This window comes from Stenella coeruleoalba (assembly GCF_951394435.1).
Source record: "Stenella coeruleoalba genome assembly, chromosome: 19".
Taxonomy (NCBI): Eukaryota; Metazoa; Chordata; class Mammalia; order Artiodactyla; family Delphinidae; genus Stenella; species Stenella coeruleoalba.
Genome location: NC_137165.1, coordinates 57,104,308 through 57,121,911, shown reverse-complemented (window position 1 = coordinate 57,121,911; position 17,604 = coordinate 57,104,308). Strand labels below are relative to the sequence as shown.

The 17,604-nt window shown below is 37.5% G+C and overlaps 1 protein-coding gene across 11 annotated transcripts in view; it reads right to left on the bottom strand.

Moving 5' to 3' along the window:
* Positions 1 to 17,604, bottom strand: part of LOC307177345 (uncharacterized protein) — a 1,102,996-nt gene that overhangs the window by 637,345 nt on the left and 448,047 nt on the right. For all 11 annotated transcript variants that reach the window (XR_013825026.1, XR_013825027.1, XR_013825028.1 and 8 more), the window contains one exon: positions 15,412 to 15,470. Coding sequence is in view for 3 of the 11 variants with exons in the window: in XM_079904470.1 (XP_079760596.1) it covers positions 15,412 to 15,470 (59 nt within the window). In the remaining 8 variants the exon portion in view is untranslated. The remainder of the gene's footprint in view (positions 1 to 15,411; positions 15,471 to 17,604) is intronic.

Genomic DNA, 17,604 nt, shown 5'->3' with positions numbered 1-17,604 from the left:
CATGAGAGAGAGGGAGGCTGAAACAGTGTGCTTTCTCACTGTGAATAACTGCTTAGGTCTTGATGAAAGCTGTACCTTGGGGAGGGGCTTTGGGCAGAAGACGAAGAAAAGCTAAGCAAACTGTCTGAAGAATCAAAGTAGAAACTTAAGTTGAATAATTTACTTCCCAACAACATTTCATATCCAGCGACTTTGGCTTTGGTTAAATGATTGGGTTTAGGCTATTATTCTTGTAATTAAAACTTACTTAAAACATTTGCCCTGTTATCTTTATTTTTCAGCCAAATAACTTATGCCTGGAATATACTGAATTAGTCAAATCAAATTAGCAAACATTTACAGAATGATTCTAGATCCTAAACTCTTGAATAGCTGAGGTCATCTCTGGTTTTGTTCATGATGTATCCTCTCAATAAGGACGATGTAGTACACGCTTACTATAGAACCGTTGATTGAATGAATAAATGGATTAATTAGTTTTCATTGCCAGTCCATGTGTTTTCCAGATTTACATCTCCTTTAATTAGATGAATTTCCCTATGAGGTTCTGGAACTATGACCACAAATGCACACTAAAATTGAGGCAAGTCCATTTGGTAACTTCTCACTCTATTTAAGTAGCATTTTTTTTTCTTTTCGCAGCTAAGAAAAGAAATTTAAAGGCATCTGTCAAGAGCAGAGGCAATTACTAGAGTATTTAGATGTAGCAGTATATAAAAACGCATCTCTAAGAAAGCTCTGACCTTAAAATATGGAGGGACTCACTTACTTGGCATTAAATTAACTAATGAGAAGTTCACAGACATCTGGGTCCATGAGATGTATCAGAAGGGGGAGCATGATTGCTCATTTAATTAATTACCTAAGTAACATTTCAAGACTAGAGCTTTTGAGGGGACTGTCATGAAATTTGAAGAACTTCACTATTATTTTTGGGTGTTTTTGAAATGAAACTGGCTCTGAGTATGTGGTTACTCGTAAAGAAAGGGAAAATTTTTAGGATAGCCGTGGGTATTTTTAAAAATGGTGCCCATTAAAGGACATAATATTGATGCAATTTTCCAGGGCTGGTTTCAGTTTTCCCACCGAGTGGTAATTAGGTCATTGGGGCAGTCCTTCTCTTGACTGACCATTATGATTTCACCAGGTTTGCTTCTAAAAACAGTCTTTCGTAGGAATTGTTAGTCACTATCAGCTTTTCCCTGAGTTACTTTGGCTTTCACTGAAGGTGCCAAAAGCACCTCCCTGGAAACCGAAGTTTCCCATGTGTTCACAGAACAAGTCTATGCTAATTCACCCTACCACAGTTTGGATTTTCTACAGTCCTGATTTGGCTGAACTAGCAGTGGAGGATAACTTATTTTGTAGTCCTCTGGCTTCCCTCTGGGGACAACCGTTGGCAAGCATCGCTTTGTCTTCATGTGGACAGTACCTCCTGGGAATAGGGAAAGCACCCCTGTGATACTTAAGAGTATTTGTCCTAAGCCAATTTGACTTGAATCTGCCCCCTGGCCTGCTGTCTCATCCCTGCCCCCTGCTTTCTTTAAGGAGTTACACTTCAAGTTCTAAGAGCTCCTTTCTCAGGAGAGGTGCCTGTGTTTTCACAGGAGATTAGTGGGAGGCCAGCTGGGAACAAAGAAACTGGTATCACAGAGCATGGTCTACTTAGATTGAAGCCAATTGAACTGAAATCACCCCGGGAAGTTCTGCATGTAACAAGTCAAGGTAACTACTGCCACACAAGTTGATTCAGAGTGTGGTACAGTGTGAGGGTTAGAGATTTAGGTATTCCTGCTTCACTCCTAACTTCAGTTAGGTGTCTCCTATTCCTTGTATCCCCCCAAATCTAAAAGAAGTTAAATCTTCAGTCGAAGGAACACAGAGCCAGAAGTCAGGAGACCTGTCTTTTAAGTATGCCTAGTTTATTCACTCTTATCACAAAGATTCTTAAGCTCCTAATATGTACTAAGTGCTAAAATACCCCTTAACTCTGCCAGTACTCCATCCTCATCTATAAAATGACCAGACGTAAAGAAGGAATAATACAGTTTTGTGAAATGGCTTTAAAAGTTAAAACAGCAGTTCTTAAATTAGGGTGCCCAGTGTCCTAGGGGGCCCTGAGACCATTTGGAGTTGTCTGAAAAAGCAAAAGTATTTTTTATGATAACGTAAAGAAATGACTGGCCTTTCCCCCCTGTGTTGCCATTTGTTTTGATAGTGCAGAAGCAGTGCTGGCACCTAAATGTTAACTGTCCAGACAGTGGCCTCAAACCACACTTACCATATTTTGCCCTGCCATGGGTTCATAATAAACAAAGGAAGAGAAAAGGCCAGGATCATTTAAGAAATCCTTCATGAAGCAATAAAAATTATTACTTTTATTAAATCTAGAATTTTGCAAACATGTCTTTTTAATAATGTGTATGATGAAATAGGAGGTAGGCATAAAGCCTTCTGTCTACAGAGGAAAGGAAATACCCTTGTATGATTCTCTGAGTTATGAGCCGAACTAGTCACTATGTTTTATAAACACCATGTTTACTTGAAAAAAGGCTTTAAAATATGACTATTCGGACTTGAGTATTTGGCAGACAATTTGTCAAAAATGAATGAAGCAATACCTCATGATTTTGATTTGCATTTCCCTAATGACTAGTGAATTGGGCATCTTTTTATGTGCCCATTGGTTATTTGTATGTCTTCTTTGGAGAGGTGTCTATTCACGCCTTTAGCCCACTGTTAACTCAAGTTTTCAGTTTGTTTTTGTTGGTCTGTTTGTTTGCTTTGCTACTGAGTTGCAGGAGTTCCTTATATATTTTGGAAACTAATCCCTTATCAGATATTCTACCTCATTCGGAAGGTTGCCTTTGTTTCCTTTGTTGTGTAGAAACTTTGCAGTTTGATGTAGTCCCACATCTATTTTGCTTTTGCTCTCTCTGCTTTTGGTGTCATATCCATGAAATCATTGTCAAGACCAGTGTTATGAAGATTTTCTGTTGTGTTTTCAACTAGAAGTTTTAAAGTTTGAGGTCTTTTGTTTGAGACTTTACTCCATTTTGAGTTGATTTTTGTGTTATGGTGTAAGAAAAGGGTCTAATTTTATCCCAAGTCTGTAGAATGGCTATTATCAAACCACCACAACAACAGCAAAACAAACAAACAAACACAAGACAACAAGTGTTGGCAAGGATGTGGAGACATTGGAACCCTTATACACTCTTGCTGAGGATACAAAATGGTGCAGCCACAAGGGAAAATAGGATGGTGGTTTCTCAAAAAATTAAAAATAGAACAACCATATGACCCAGCAGTCCTACTTCTGGGTCTTTATCCAAAATAATTGAAATTGGGATCTCAAAGAGATATTAGCAATCCCATGTGCACTGCAGTGCTATTCACAATGGCCAAGATGTGGTAACAACCTAATTGTCCACTGATGCATGACAGGATAAAGAAAATGTGGTATATACATACAATGGAATATTATTCAGCTTTAAAAAAAAGCAATCCTGCAATATGGATAAATCTTAGGAACATTATGCTAAGTGAAATAAACCAGTCACAGAAGGAGAAATACTGCATCATTCCATGTTCTAAAAACAGTCAAAATCATAAAAGCAAAGAATAGAATGCTGGTTGCCAGGGGCTAGGAAGAGGTGAAAATATGGGGTTGCTGATCAAATTTCAGTTAAATGAGACGAATAACTTCTACAGATTTGCTGTACAACGTTGTACCTATATATAACAATACTGTATTGTATACTTAAAAACCTATTAAGCGTGTAGAGTTCTTACCATTGTTCTTACAATCAAAAATATAAATAAATGAAGTGAACCTGTCACTTCAAGAAAAACAAAAGGTAGTATTTTTTGTCAATGATAAAATGTAAAAGCTCTCAAACAAGAAGCAGAATTTTGAAATACTTATTGCCATCATCATGAGCATGTCAGTTTCCCAATATTTCAATACTCTTTTGATGTGATCAGAGGTAATAGTAACAGATGTGATTATTTAATATAATGAAATATGTCATGTCATTGTTTAGAGGATCCACATAACTTGGTTAACCAATATTCTCCTTATGACCAATCTACAATGTTAGAAAATCCTGCAGGGCTAGAAGGTCCATTCAATGATTTTCTTATATAACACTGTACAAAAATTTTATTGATACTATTTCACACTCTATGTTGCAATCAAATTTTAAGACGCTACCTCTTCTAGAGTCTTGGTATATAGTATCAAAGAAGAAATACCCATAATTATCTGACAAGGCTATTAAATTATTCCTCCCTTTCTAGATACCATCTTTATATGGCCAGATTTTCTTCCTATAATTCAACCAAAAGAAAATGTAGAAACAGAATGATTGCAGAAGCAGATGTGAGAATTCAGCTGTCTTCTTTTAAGCCAGACATTAAAGAGATTTCCAAACATGTAAAACAATACCATCTTCTTATTTGGGGAGGAAAATATAGTCATTTTTCATTAAAAATATGTTACAGGGCTTCCCTGGTGGCGCAGTGGTTGAGAGTCCGCCTGCCAATGCAGGGGACATGGGTTCGTGCCCCGGTCTGGGAAGATCCCACATGCCGCAGAGCAGCTAGGCCGGTGAGCCATGGCCGCTGAGCCTGTGCGTCCGGAGCCTGTACTCCGCAACGGGAGAGGCCACAACAGTGAGAGGCCCACGTACAGCAAAAAAAATATATATATATATATATTACATAGTCTGGCATATAAATATTTATTATTGCTATTGTAAATACATTAACAAATATTTATAAAAATTCTCTTTTAATTTCTAACACGATGAATATTAATTGATATTGCCCAAACAAACAAAAAGCTCTTTGGTCTCAAAGGTTTTTAAGAGTGTAAAGGGGTCCTAGGACCAAGAAGTTTGAGAAACACTACTTTAAAGCGAATGGTTTCTACTTCTCTCTGTTGGTAATACTAACAGAGAGCTTAGAAGAAGACACTGGGAATTCAAAGACATACTGGAGGATGGATGTCCAAGTACTCAGTCTTTGCACTAGCTCAAGGTTCACCAGGTTCATTACCGAATCAGGTTGGATCTAGTAGTGAACCATTATAATTACTGGTAATCAGCTTTCAATATCTTATTTGTACTAATTTCTCCAGTTCCCAAGGGTACATAATCCCCTTTTCTTTTCCCATTTGGCTTCTTAATGACAATTACATATTGTTTTGTAAAAGGCAGGGGATATTCCCACAATCCATCAAAAACAAAGCCAGTTTGCCTTGACAGCTACTGAGGGCATCACTTGTTTGAAGTGCTTTCTTCTACTTCTGAAGAGCTCTGGCTCTCCTTTTTGGAAGCAGCTGAATTTTCCACAAGTACACATGTGTTAACATTAAGGCTTAGAGCTTCAGGACGTCCTGAAACTATTTCTATTCATAGTGTTCCACATCCAACAAGTTGAGGATTTTTACAATCCAGCTATTAGAAATGAAATTGTTTTCATGCCTGGATCTATCTTATTTTGTGCAATTAGCTCAGAACCATAAATAATAAGCTTAGTTGAAAAGTTAAACATTCACTACATTCACTGAAGTATGCCATTGTTAAACTTAATAAATAGGTATTGGAGACCTACTAAGCACAAGACCCTACATCTAAGTTTCCATTTAATCCTTTCAGCACCTCTCATTCTTCTGAAATGGGCATTGTTATTTCAGTCTTACAGATAGCAGAGCAGAGCCACAGAGTAAGAAACCTGCAGAGCCAAGATTAAAAAAGGTTTGTGTGCCTTCAAATTGATAAGATCTGTAGGAAACACAGTGTGGATACCGTAGAATAGGAAAAGATTTAAAGTAGCAAACCAGTTAGGAAGACACAACATTGTCCCAATGAAAGGCATTATGATGAAATTCTATTACTGTTTTTCTTTTTTCTCTTGAAGAAAGATTCAGAAAGTTTTCATGTATTTTCCTGATACAATCTCTCAACATTTGGTCAACAGAGTTGGCAGTATTAGTTCAGAAGGACTCTCAAGTTTGGTGTTTCCCATTTATTATTGATTTGTAAATAACCCTTGAACAACCGCTAGGAAAAAAATAAACAATTTATGCTAGATCAGGTGCTGTGGTTTTTGCATTTTAAAAAAGTCAACAATCAATGTATTTTCACTCGACACTAATATAACAATCAACCTACACCTTCCTGACTAAAAATCTCAATCTGTATGTTTTTGTTTTCTTCTTCCTCAGATTCATAAACTTAAGTCTGAGAAGCAAAAGCCAAGCCTTTGTTTTGAACTCCATTAACAGGACATCCTGAATACTGAATCACTATCTCTCTAGGGGTAAAAAGTAGAATTTAGTAATTTAGTATAGGTCTAATCTCAAGTATGGAAAGGAGATGTCGATAGAATGAAAGATCCCATTCCCTTTTTCATGTTTAAAGTGTGATCTCATTTGAGTATTAAATTCCCATTTGTTGAAAAAATAATAATTTAGCAAAAATGCTTGCAGAAGAGACCCCAAATGTTTCTGAGTTGCCAAATTTGGATTTTGAAATGTAGTAAATATTTTAAATCACATTTAAGTGTCTAGCAGTTTTTGAAAAATGATCAAGTTGCTCTATTGCATAAGACCTTCCTGGATTTCCCTCCAGGTTCAGGATAAAGTTGCTATTCTTGCATCTTAGCCAAGAGGTGACATGCTGCTGCCCATGCTGACTCCACGGCCTCAGGTCTCCTTGAAACCCAGCTTGTCCCTTTCTCTCTCACCATACTGGTGTATTTCTAGTTGCCTAAATATGATGTATTATTTCACATTTATCTGCTCACGCTAACCCTGCTTCTCTTTTTTGGAAAGTTCTCCCTCTCCCCAGTTTTATCTGACTGCAGGAACACACGTATTTCCTGAGATTCACCTCATGCGCCGTCTGCTGACATGAAGCACCAAGCCTAGAAGCCAGGAGAGTCTAAGAAACCTTTTTCTGACAAGCCTCCTATCTCCATCCTGCCCTCAGCCACACCTGAGCACATTTCTTCCTGTTGGCTGTAAATGTACCTGAATACTCCATCAGAGTCCTTCTTCTAACACTGACAAGTTTACATCCATGTTTCTCCCCATAAATCTATCAACCTCTCAAAGACAGAGACCTATTTTGTTGATCTTCTTATCCTGGGTATATGTGACAAGAGTAGGCACATATTAGGGATTCAGTAAATATCTGTTGAACAAACGCAGAGATTTCCTTCAGTCCAAAAACTTTCCCCATTTGCTTAAATTTATGTAATACACGTTAATCAGTATTCTGACTGATTTAAAAAGGTAAAAAAAACACTGAGATGGAACCCAGAAATTCTGATCTGTGATCACTGGGGGAACTGATTTTTTTTAATTAGTTGATAAAAATAGTACAATTTGAGGAATAAATTTGATTCAGAAGCTAACTGTTGTTATCTTAGTTTGAATTACATTCAAAACTGAGTTGAGAGGGCAGACAGCAGAAGCAAGAAGAACTACAATTCTGCAGCCTGTGGAAGAAAAAGCACATTCACAGAAAGACAGACAAAATGAAAAGGCAGAGGACTTTGTACCAGATGAAGGAACAAGATAAAATCCCAGAAAACAACTAAATGAAGTGGAGATAGGCAACCTTCCAGAAAAAGAATTCAGAAGAATGATAGTGAAGATAATCCAGGACCTCAGAAAAAGAATGGAGGAAAAGATCCAGAAGATGTAAGAAATGTTTAACAAAGACCTAGAAGAATTAAAGAACAAAAACCTAGAAGAATTAAAGAACAAACAAACAGAGATGAACAATACAATAACTGAAATGAAAAACACACTAGAAGGAATCAATAGCAGAACACCTGAGGCAGGAGAACGGATAAGTGACCTGGAAGACAGAATGGTGGAATTCACTGACACAGAACAGCATAAATAAAAAAGAATGAAAAGAAATGAAGACAGCCTAAGAGACCTCTGGGACAACATTAAACACAACAACATTCGCATTATAGGGGTCTCAGAAGGAGAAGAGAGAGAGAGAAAGGACCCAAGAAAATATTTGAAGAGATTATAGTCGAAAACTTCCCTAACATGAGAAAGGAAATAGCCACCCAAATCCAGGAAGCGCAGAGAGTCCCAGGAAGGAGAAACCCAAGGAGAAACGCACTGAGACACATGGTAGTCAAATTGACAAAATTTAAAGACAAAAATTATCGAAAGCAACATGGGGAAAATGACAAATAACATACAAGGGAACTCACATAAGGTTAACAGCTGATTTCTCAGCGGAAACTCTACAAGCCAGAAGGGAGTGGCACCATATATTTAAAGTGATGTAAGGGAAGAACCTACAACCAAAATTACTCTACCCAGCAAGGATCTCATTCAGATTCAGTGGAGAAATCAAAAACTTTACAGACAAGCAAAAGCTAAGAGAATTCAGCACCACCAAACCAGGTCTACAACAAATGCTAAAGGAACTTCTCTAAGTGGGAAACACAAGAGAAGAAAAGGACCTACAAAAACAAACCCCCCAAAATTAAGAAAACCGTAATAGGAACGTACATATCGATAATTACCTTAAACGTGAATGGATTAAATGCTCCAACCAAAAGACACAGGCTCACTGAATGGATAGAAAAACAAGACCCATATACATGCTGTCTACAAGAGGCCCGGTTCAGACCTAGGGACACATACAGACTGAAAGTGAGGGGATGGAAAATGATATTCCACGCAAATGGAAATCAGAAGGAAGCTGGAGTAGCAGTTCTCATATCAGACAGAATAGACTTTAAAATAAATAATGTTACAAGAGACAAGGAAGGACACTACATAATGATCAAGGGATCAATCCAAGAAGAAGATATAACAATTATAAATATATATGCACCCAACATATGAGCACCTCAATACATAAGGCAACTGCTAACAGCTCTAAAAGAGGAAATTGACAGTAACAAAATAATAGTGGGGGACTTTAACACCTCACTTACACCAATGGACCGATCATCCAGACAGAAAATTAGTGAGGAAAGACAAGCTTTGAAGGACACAATAGACCAAACAGATTTAATTGATATTTATAGGACATTCCATCCAGAAACAGCAGATTACACTTCTCAAGTGCACACGGAACATTCTCCAGGCTAGATCACATCTTGGGTCACAATCAAGCCTTGGTAAATTTAAGGAAATTGAAATCATATCAAGCATCTTTTCCGACCACAATGCTATGAGATTAGAAATCAATTACAGGGAAAAAAATGTAAAATATGCCAACACATGGAGGCTAAACAATACGTTACTAATAACCAAGACAGCACTGAAGAAAGCAAAGAGGAAATCAAAAAATACCTAGAGACAAATGACAACGAAAACACGATGATCCAAAACCTATGGGATGCAGCAAAAGCAGTTCTAACAGGGAAGTTTATAGCAATACAAACCTACCTGAAGAAACAAGAAAAATCTCAAATAAACAATCTAACATTACACCTAAAGGAAGTAGAGAAAGAAGAATAAAACAAAACCCAAAGTAAGTAGAAGGAAAGAATTCATAAAGATCAGAGCAGAAATAAATAGAAACTAAGAAAACAACAGCAGAGATCAATAAAACTAAAAGCTGGTTCTTTGAGACAATAAACAAAATTGATAAACCTTTAGCCAGACTCATCAAGAAAAAGAGGGAGAGGATTCAAATCAATAAAATTAGAAATGAAAAAGGAGAAGTTACAACGGACACCGCAGAAATGCAAAGCATCTTAAGAGACTACTACAAGCACCTCTGTGCCAATAAAATGGACAACCTGGAAGAAATGGACAAATTCTTAGAAAGGTATAACCTTCCAAGACTAAATCAGAAAGAAACAGAAAATATGAACAGACCAATCACAAGGAATGAAATTGAAACTGTGATTAAAAATCTTCCAACAGGGGCTTCCCTGGTGGTGCAGTGCTTGAGAGTCCACCTGCCGATGCAGGGGACACGGGTTCGTGCCCCGGTCCGGGAAGATCCCACGTGCCACGGAGCGGCTAGGTCCGTGATCCATGGCCACTGAGCCTGCGCGTCCAGAGCCTGTGCTCCGCCACATGAGAGGCCACAACAGTGAGAGGCCCACATACCACAAAAAAAAAAAAAAAAAAAAAAAAAAATCTTCCAACAAACAAAAGTCCAGGACCAGATGGCTTCACTTAGAGAAAAGCTAACACCCATCCTTCTCAAACTATTCCGAAAAATTGCAGAGGAAGGAATACTCCCCGACTCATTCCACAAGGCCACCATCACCCTGATTCCAAAACCAGACAAAGATACTACAAAACAAGAAAATTACAGACCAATGTCACTGATGAATATAGATGCAAAAATCCTCAACAAAATACTAGCAAACAGAATCCAACAACACATTAAGAGGATCATACACCGTGATCAAGTGGGATTTATCATAGGGTTGCAAGGATTCTTCAATATACACAAATCAATCAATGTGATATACCATATTAACAAACTAAAGAATAAAAAACATATGATCATCTCAATAGATGCAGAAAAAGCTTTTGACAAAATTCAACACCCATTTATGATAAAAAAACTCTCCAGAAAGTGGGCACAGATCTACCTCAACATAATAAAGGCCATATACGACAAACCCACAGCAAACATCGTTCTCAATGGTAAAAAACAAAGCATTTCCTCTAAGATCAGGAACAAGACAAGGATGTCCATCTTGCCACTATTATTAAACGTAGTTTTGGAAGTCCTAGCCACGGCAATCAGAGAAGAAAAAGAAATAAAAGGAATACAAATTGGAAAAGAAGAAGTAAAACTGTCACTGTTTGCAGATGACATGGTAGTATACCTAGAGAATCCTAAAGATGCCACCAGAAAACTACTAGAGCTAATCAGTGAATCTGGTAATGTTGCAGGATACAAAATTAATGCACAGAAATCTCTTGCATTCCTATACACTAACAATGAAAGATCAGAAAGAGAAATTAAGGAAACAATCCCATTCACCATTGCAATGAAAAGAATAAAATACCTAGGAATAAACCTACATAAGGAGGTAAAAGAGCTGTACTCAGAAAACTATGACACTGATGAAAGAAATCAAAGATGATGCAAACAGATGGAGAGATATACCGGGCTCTTCGACTGGAAGAATCAATATTGTGAAAATGACCATACTACCCAAAGCAATCTATAGATTCAATGCAATCCCTATCAAATTACCAGTGGCATTTTTTACAGAACTAGAACAAAAAATTATGTATGGAGACACAAAAGACCCCGAATACCCAAAGCAATCTTGAGGGAAAAAAACGGAGCTGAAGGAATCAGTCTCCCTGACTTCAGACTATACTACAAAGCTACAATAATCAAGACAATATGGTACGGGCACAAAAAACAGAAATATAGATCAATGGAACAGGATAGAATGCCCAGAGATAAATCTACACACTTATGGTCAACTAATCTATGACAAAGGAGGCAAGAATATACAGTGGAGAAAAGACAGTCTCTTCAATAAGTGGTGCTGGGAAACCTGGACAGCTACATGTAAAAGAATGAAATTAGAGCATTCCCTAACACCATACACAAAAATAAACTCAAAATGGATTAGAGAACTAAATGTAAGATCAGACACCAGAAAACTCTTAGAGGAAAACATAGGCAGGACACTCTTTGACATAAATCACAGCAAGATCTTTTTTGACCCACCTCCTAGAGTAATGGAAATAAAAACAAAAATAAACAAATGGGACCTAATGAAACTTAAAATCTTTTGCACAGCAAAGGAAACTATAAACAAGATAAAAAGACAACCCTCAGAATGGGAGCAAATATTTGCAAATGAATCAATGGACAAAGGATTAATCTCCAAAATATATAAACAGGTCATGCAGCTCAATATTAAAAAAGCAAAGAACCCAATCCAAAAATGGGCAGAAGACCTAAATAGACATTTCTCCAAAGAAGACATACAGATGGCCACAAAGCACATGAAAAGCTGCTCAACATCACTAATTATTAGAGAAATGCAAATCAAAACTACAATGAGGTATCACCTCACACCAGTTAGTATGGGCATCATCAGAATATCTATAAACAATGTATGCTGGAGAGAGTGTGGAGAAAAGGAAACCCTCTTGCACTGTTGGTGGGAATGTAAATTGATACAGCCACTATGGAGAATAGTACGGAGGTTCTTTAAAAAAAAAAAAAAATAGAATTACCATATGACCCAGCAATCCCACTACTGGGCATATACCCAAAGAAAACCATAATTCAAAAAGACACATGCACCCCAATGTTCACTGCAGCACTATTTACAATAGCCAGGTCATGGAAGCAACCTAAATGCTCATCAACAGACAAATGAATAAAGAAGATGTGGTACATATATACAATGGAATATTACTCAGCCATAAAAAGGAATGAAATTGGGTCATTTGTAGAGACGTGGATGGATCTACAGAGTGAAGTAAGTCAGAAAGAGAAAAACAAATATCATATATTAACGCATATATGTGGAACCTAGAAAAATGGTACAGATGAACTGGTTTGCAGGGCAGAAAAAGAGACACAGATGTAGAGAACAAACATATGGACACCAAGCGGGGAAAGTGGCGGGGTTGGGTGGTGGTGGTGTGATGAATTGGGAGATTGGGATTGACATATATACACTAATATGTATAAAATGGATAACTAATTAAGAAAAATAAAGTAGCATTATGAAATTAACTCTACTGGCTATACAAACTTTATTGTTTTTTTAAATTAAAGTATTTAGTGCTTTAACTAAAAAATATGGGATTTTATACTTAAAAAGTCCAGTGTCTGGGGCAAGGAAAGTACTTGATAGATATATCTTGAATGAATTAATACATGAGCTGATGAATGAATGAAAGCAAATAAGTCTAAACTATTCCTCTGAATTTACAGATAATAAAATTGATATCCAAGTTGTTGCAGAACAATGACAAATAATCCAACATCATGGCTCTTGGGTCAGTATCTACTGTGTGGTATGTATACTATAAATACTATAATGATTTTTGGGAGATGAAGCACAGAGTCAGGGACATAGAACCTCGGTGCAGGACAAGAAACATTTACCATAAACTTAATATGGACCTGACATTTTGCTTTGTGCTGCAGATACAAAGAAGGAATGAATAAGCCAGAGTCTCTCATGAATATAGTCTCACAGAGGATAAATACCAAACACATATTTATAGTGCAATACGATACATAAAGTGTTAGCAAAACATGAATGAGCAAGCAATTCCACCTGCGGGTAAGAGAGGGATGAAGGGAACGCTACAGGGAATAGAAGACAATGGAGCTGCCTCTTGAAGGGTGAGTAGGTATTCTCCAAGTAGACGAGATGGGTAACTGCATTCCAGGCAGAAGACACAAATGCTAGCTCTTCTGATGCCATTGAGATAATGGAGCCACATAACAAAGTGCTGCAAGAACAGAACCAAAGCTGACCTTGGCCAGGGCACTACTACCGCACAGTGGAGGGAAGCACTGTTTCCCTCTCTAGCCACTCCAGAGTGGAAAGCCAACATGCCAGGAGCTCTGAAGAATCTCAGGAGAGTACAAACAAAGGAAAGCCACCTGTGTGAAGGGGATGGGCCCTTCCCATGGCTAACATGTCAACGCACCTAGGTTGGAAATACCTCACCTGAGCTGAGAACAGGAGACAGCCAGTAATGCACTATAAACTCTAGGTCGACGCCATATTATTGCTTCCTTGCTAATTCACTTATTTTATTTATTTTGCTTGATTCATTTTTGCATAGGTTCTTTTTGTAATTTTTTGGACATTAATATTTTAATTCACAGAAAGCATTCTTTATTCCAAGGGGTAAAAAAATGCTGGGATTTTAATGATATCAGTACATGCTGGATATCAAAATTCGTGTTTCACCACAGCCTTAGATAGAAAAACATTACACTGATGTGGGTTGCTCTCTAAACTTGATCATATCCACCATTAGATGTTTAGGAATCCTGAGTTGAGAGAGGCTGCAGAGAACCACTACTGTACACTGACTACAGGTAAGTCGTCTCAGTGATGCACTCATCCCTTCACTGGAAGTGGGGGCCTGTAGTCAATCACCTCACCCAACTCAGTTCCCGAATAACCACAGGAAGTATGAGATCACGGCGTGTGAGAGGCAGGAGGAGAAAACAGTAGATTAGGATAAAAACATTTCAAAATGGACATTGGGATAAAGGAATTAGATATCTGAGACAGCAAAGAAAATGACCCAGAGAGCTAGAGGAAAGAAAGTTACATAACAAACCATACAGGAGATTAACAAGAAGTTTGCCCAGGTCTATTACTGCCTTTGTCATCTTTATCACCACCACTACCGGCACCATCATCACCATCATCAGGTAGTACTGCCTAGTGGTTAAAGCCTCAAGAGTAGTTTTCCAAAGCACTTACTACTGTTAGCCTTGAAACCCTCTAATTATTAGACCCTCCAAGCCTCAATTTTCTCATCTATAAAATGGCGAAAATAATAGCATTCTTATTTTCAAGAGCTAACTCAAGAGCTATTTCGGAGAATTAAATAAGATCATTCACATCAAGTTTCAGCACAGTACCTGGCCACAGAATAGACTCAATAAATTCCATTGTCATCACCACCATTAAAAAAAATCCCTGATTGCCAGTTTTGTGTAGTACTAGGCAATTCAAGGAGAGAGTCATATATCTCAGACCAGACATCTTGTGATGTTCACCCAAGAGATACACGGATATGAATTATCGATTGGACTGCTTTTTCACAATGTGGAAATTGGTTTAAATAAACAGGGATATTTATATTCTCCAAAGCATTTCTTGGATTTTCTACAAAATAGCAATGAAAGCCATTTTTTTCTTCATAAAACATTATAACTCTGGGCAGTTTGAGAAATTAAAGAAGTTGGAGTTTTCTGTTGTTTGGTTTTTTTTTGTCCACTCTGCCTTGCTTGATTTTTTTTTTTTTTAACTCTAATACACACTTCTCCTTGGGCAAACTCCAACCAGACAGATATTTGCCATTCCATTATTGTTTTAAAGTGTTAGCCCCAGACACATAAGCATTGTTGGAATGCAATGGAAAAAAATCTTTTAAATCTCAAATGGGGTAATAAACTGAAGCCAGAAGCTAATTGTCCTGAAACTTGAGCTTTTCTAACATGTTACTACTGTAGTGGGACCACTCAGCACTCCTTTGGCGGGGCTGTTGTGTAATTGGTAGTAGATTACGTTGCAGACATATTAAAAAAAAAAAGATGTCAAATCAGACATTTCTGCTTATTACTGTAGACCTCAGCATAATTCTCAAAGCAATCAATGCATTTCATCCATTAAGCTATTGATCGGGGGTATTAATTCATATAATGTTTAACTACTCACTGTGGACCTTCTCTCTGCCAACTTTCTTCCCCCCAAGAAGTCCTGAAGTGTGGCCGCTCCTGTCAAAAGAAATGAATCATTAATAAGAACCAGCAAGGCCAGAGGTGAGCTAGAAGCAGGGCCATGGTGTATAAGGGGTTCACATTCTTTTAATTCGGTGCTGAATTATATGTGCAAAAGGAACAAATCACCCAGTAGGATTTTACCAAGAGTCTGAAAGAAACACAAAGAAGGGTATATCCATCAAACCTTTGTACCGAATGTTTGGATGTGAGAATCCTGTTTATTTTCAGATTATATATTTGGTAGTCACTTTAGAGTCAACAGTAACAGGGACTTTCAGTAATACCCCAACCAAACTGTAAACTCACAGGAGGCCAGGGAAACGATCACACTCACCTGCCAAAGTCTGAATAAAATTAGGTCAAGACCGGGGAAGAGTACGCCTGAGTCCAAAGAAAATTCTGTGATAAGAATGTAATACCGCTTCCTCCAAGCCTTAATCTTTCTGCTGTGTTCAGTTCTATTGTTTTGTCCTTTTGTTTCCTCCTCCACTTTTTTTGAGGCTCCCCCGCTTTTAGGGGAAATCCATATCAAAATGGAGGAGAAGACTGACTATTACAAAAAAGAATTGCATGATCACCAAAGTTTTGAAGTCAGATTTGAATCTAAAGGCTGATTCTGTACCTCCTTATTGGAAAATAATTTTACTCCCCCTTGAGTTCCAATGTCCTCCTTTGTAAAATAAAGATAATAATACCTACCTCATAGAGACAAGATAAAGTATAAAGGGAATAGCATACATAAATGGCCAAGTAGAATTCTTAGCACTAAGGTGATAATCAGTAATGGGTAAGTGATGCTGACTACGGTGATAAAGAAGGAAATAAAGCCCCCTTGATCAGTCTGCATAGTCATTTTAGTTATAACTAAAGTCCCAAAGCACATTTGAGGCCTAGATATCCCCCAACTTTCATTCGATCCCGTATGTGTTTTGCTTTGGTCACCTGCTGGGCATTTGCCAGACTAATTTTTAAAGGTAATGGCAGAATAAGCCTGGCCAGAGGAGGAAGAGAGGAGCCTTGATGTGACTCGTAGCTGAAAAGCCAATGCAGCTTAGAGAATTTGGGAATAAAGTTTGGAACCTGAATATTATTGAAATATTGTCAGGCTGCCTAAAGGATTCTCTCAAACAGATTCGAACAATTCCCTTAATCGGATTTTGAATGACTCTGATAGTAAAGAAAAATATGGTGGTAAGAGAATCGTAGAATTGAAGTTGTTAACTTTTATGTTTTCTCACAGCCTGAAAACACAGTCCTTATCCTTATATTTGTAGCGTTTTGTTTTTAGATTTCTTATATTTATGGCATGTTTGGGATTTTATAAAACATGTCCAAGATGTCAGCTGGTCCTCTCACCACAGTCTTGTGAGTACTTTTCATTATTATTATCACCAATTTACAGATTAAGCTCAACGTGGATGAAGCAACCTGCCCAGTTATCTCATCACTGGTGTGTTGCAAAAACTCAATTACAACCCAGAACTACAGATACCAAGTCAGGGATATTTCACCAGAGGATTAGAGGTGGGTTTATAATCATACTGCTGAAGGCCACGGATCATCTTGAGCAGGCATCCTTTAATCCAAACCTCTTTGGGAGGTACCTTTTGACTCTGAAAATGTTTCCTATATAAAAGTCTCTGGGTTTTTGAGAATCTTCCAGCTCTAAAATATTTTTAAATATACAAAATGTGTATTTTTTTTTAGTAACCATGCTAATTTAACTTTAGGTGAGTATTATTCATCACAAAGAAGACTCTGCAAGTATTCCAGACATATTGCCATTCATTCATACATACAAAAATATTTTAAATAAGCCTCTATTCTGTACTGGGCAGTATTCTGGGCTCTGTAGATACAACAGTGAAAAACAGACAATAATCTCTGACCTTTTGAAGCTTACATTCTAAGTAGGAGAGATGAAATATCCAAAAAGTACACTATAGTATTTGTCTAATGATGTAAAGTATACAGAAGAAAACAAAGGGGGAATGGTATTAGGGATTGCTGAGATGCTATTTTAAATAGGGTTGTTTGGATATATGGAGATTTCTCAGAAAACTGAAAATAGAGCTACCATATGACCCAACAATTCCACTTCTGGGTATATATCCAAAAAAAATAAAAT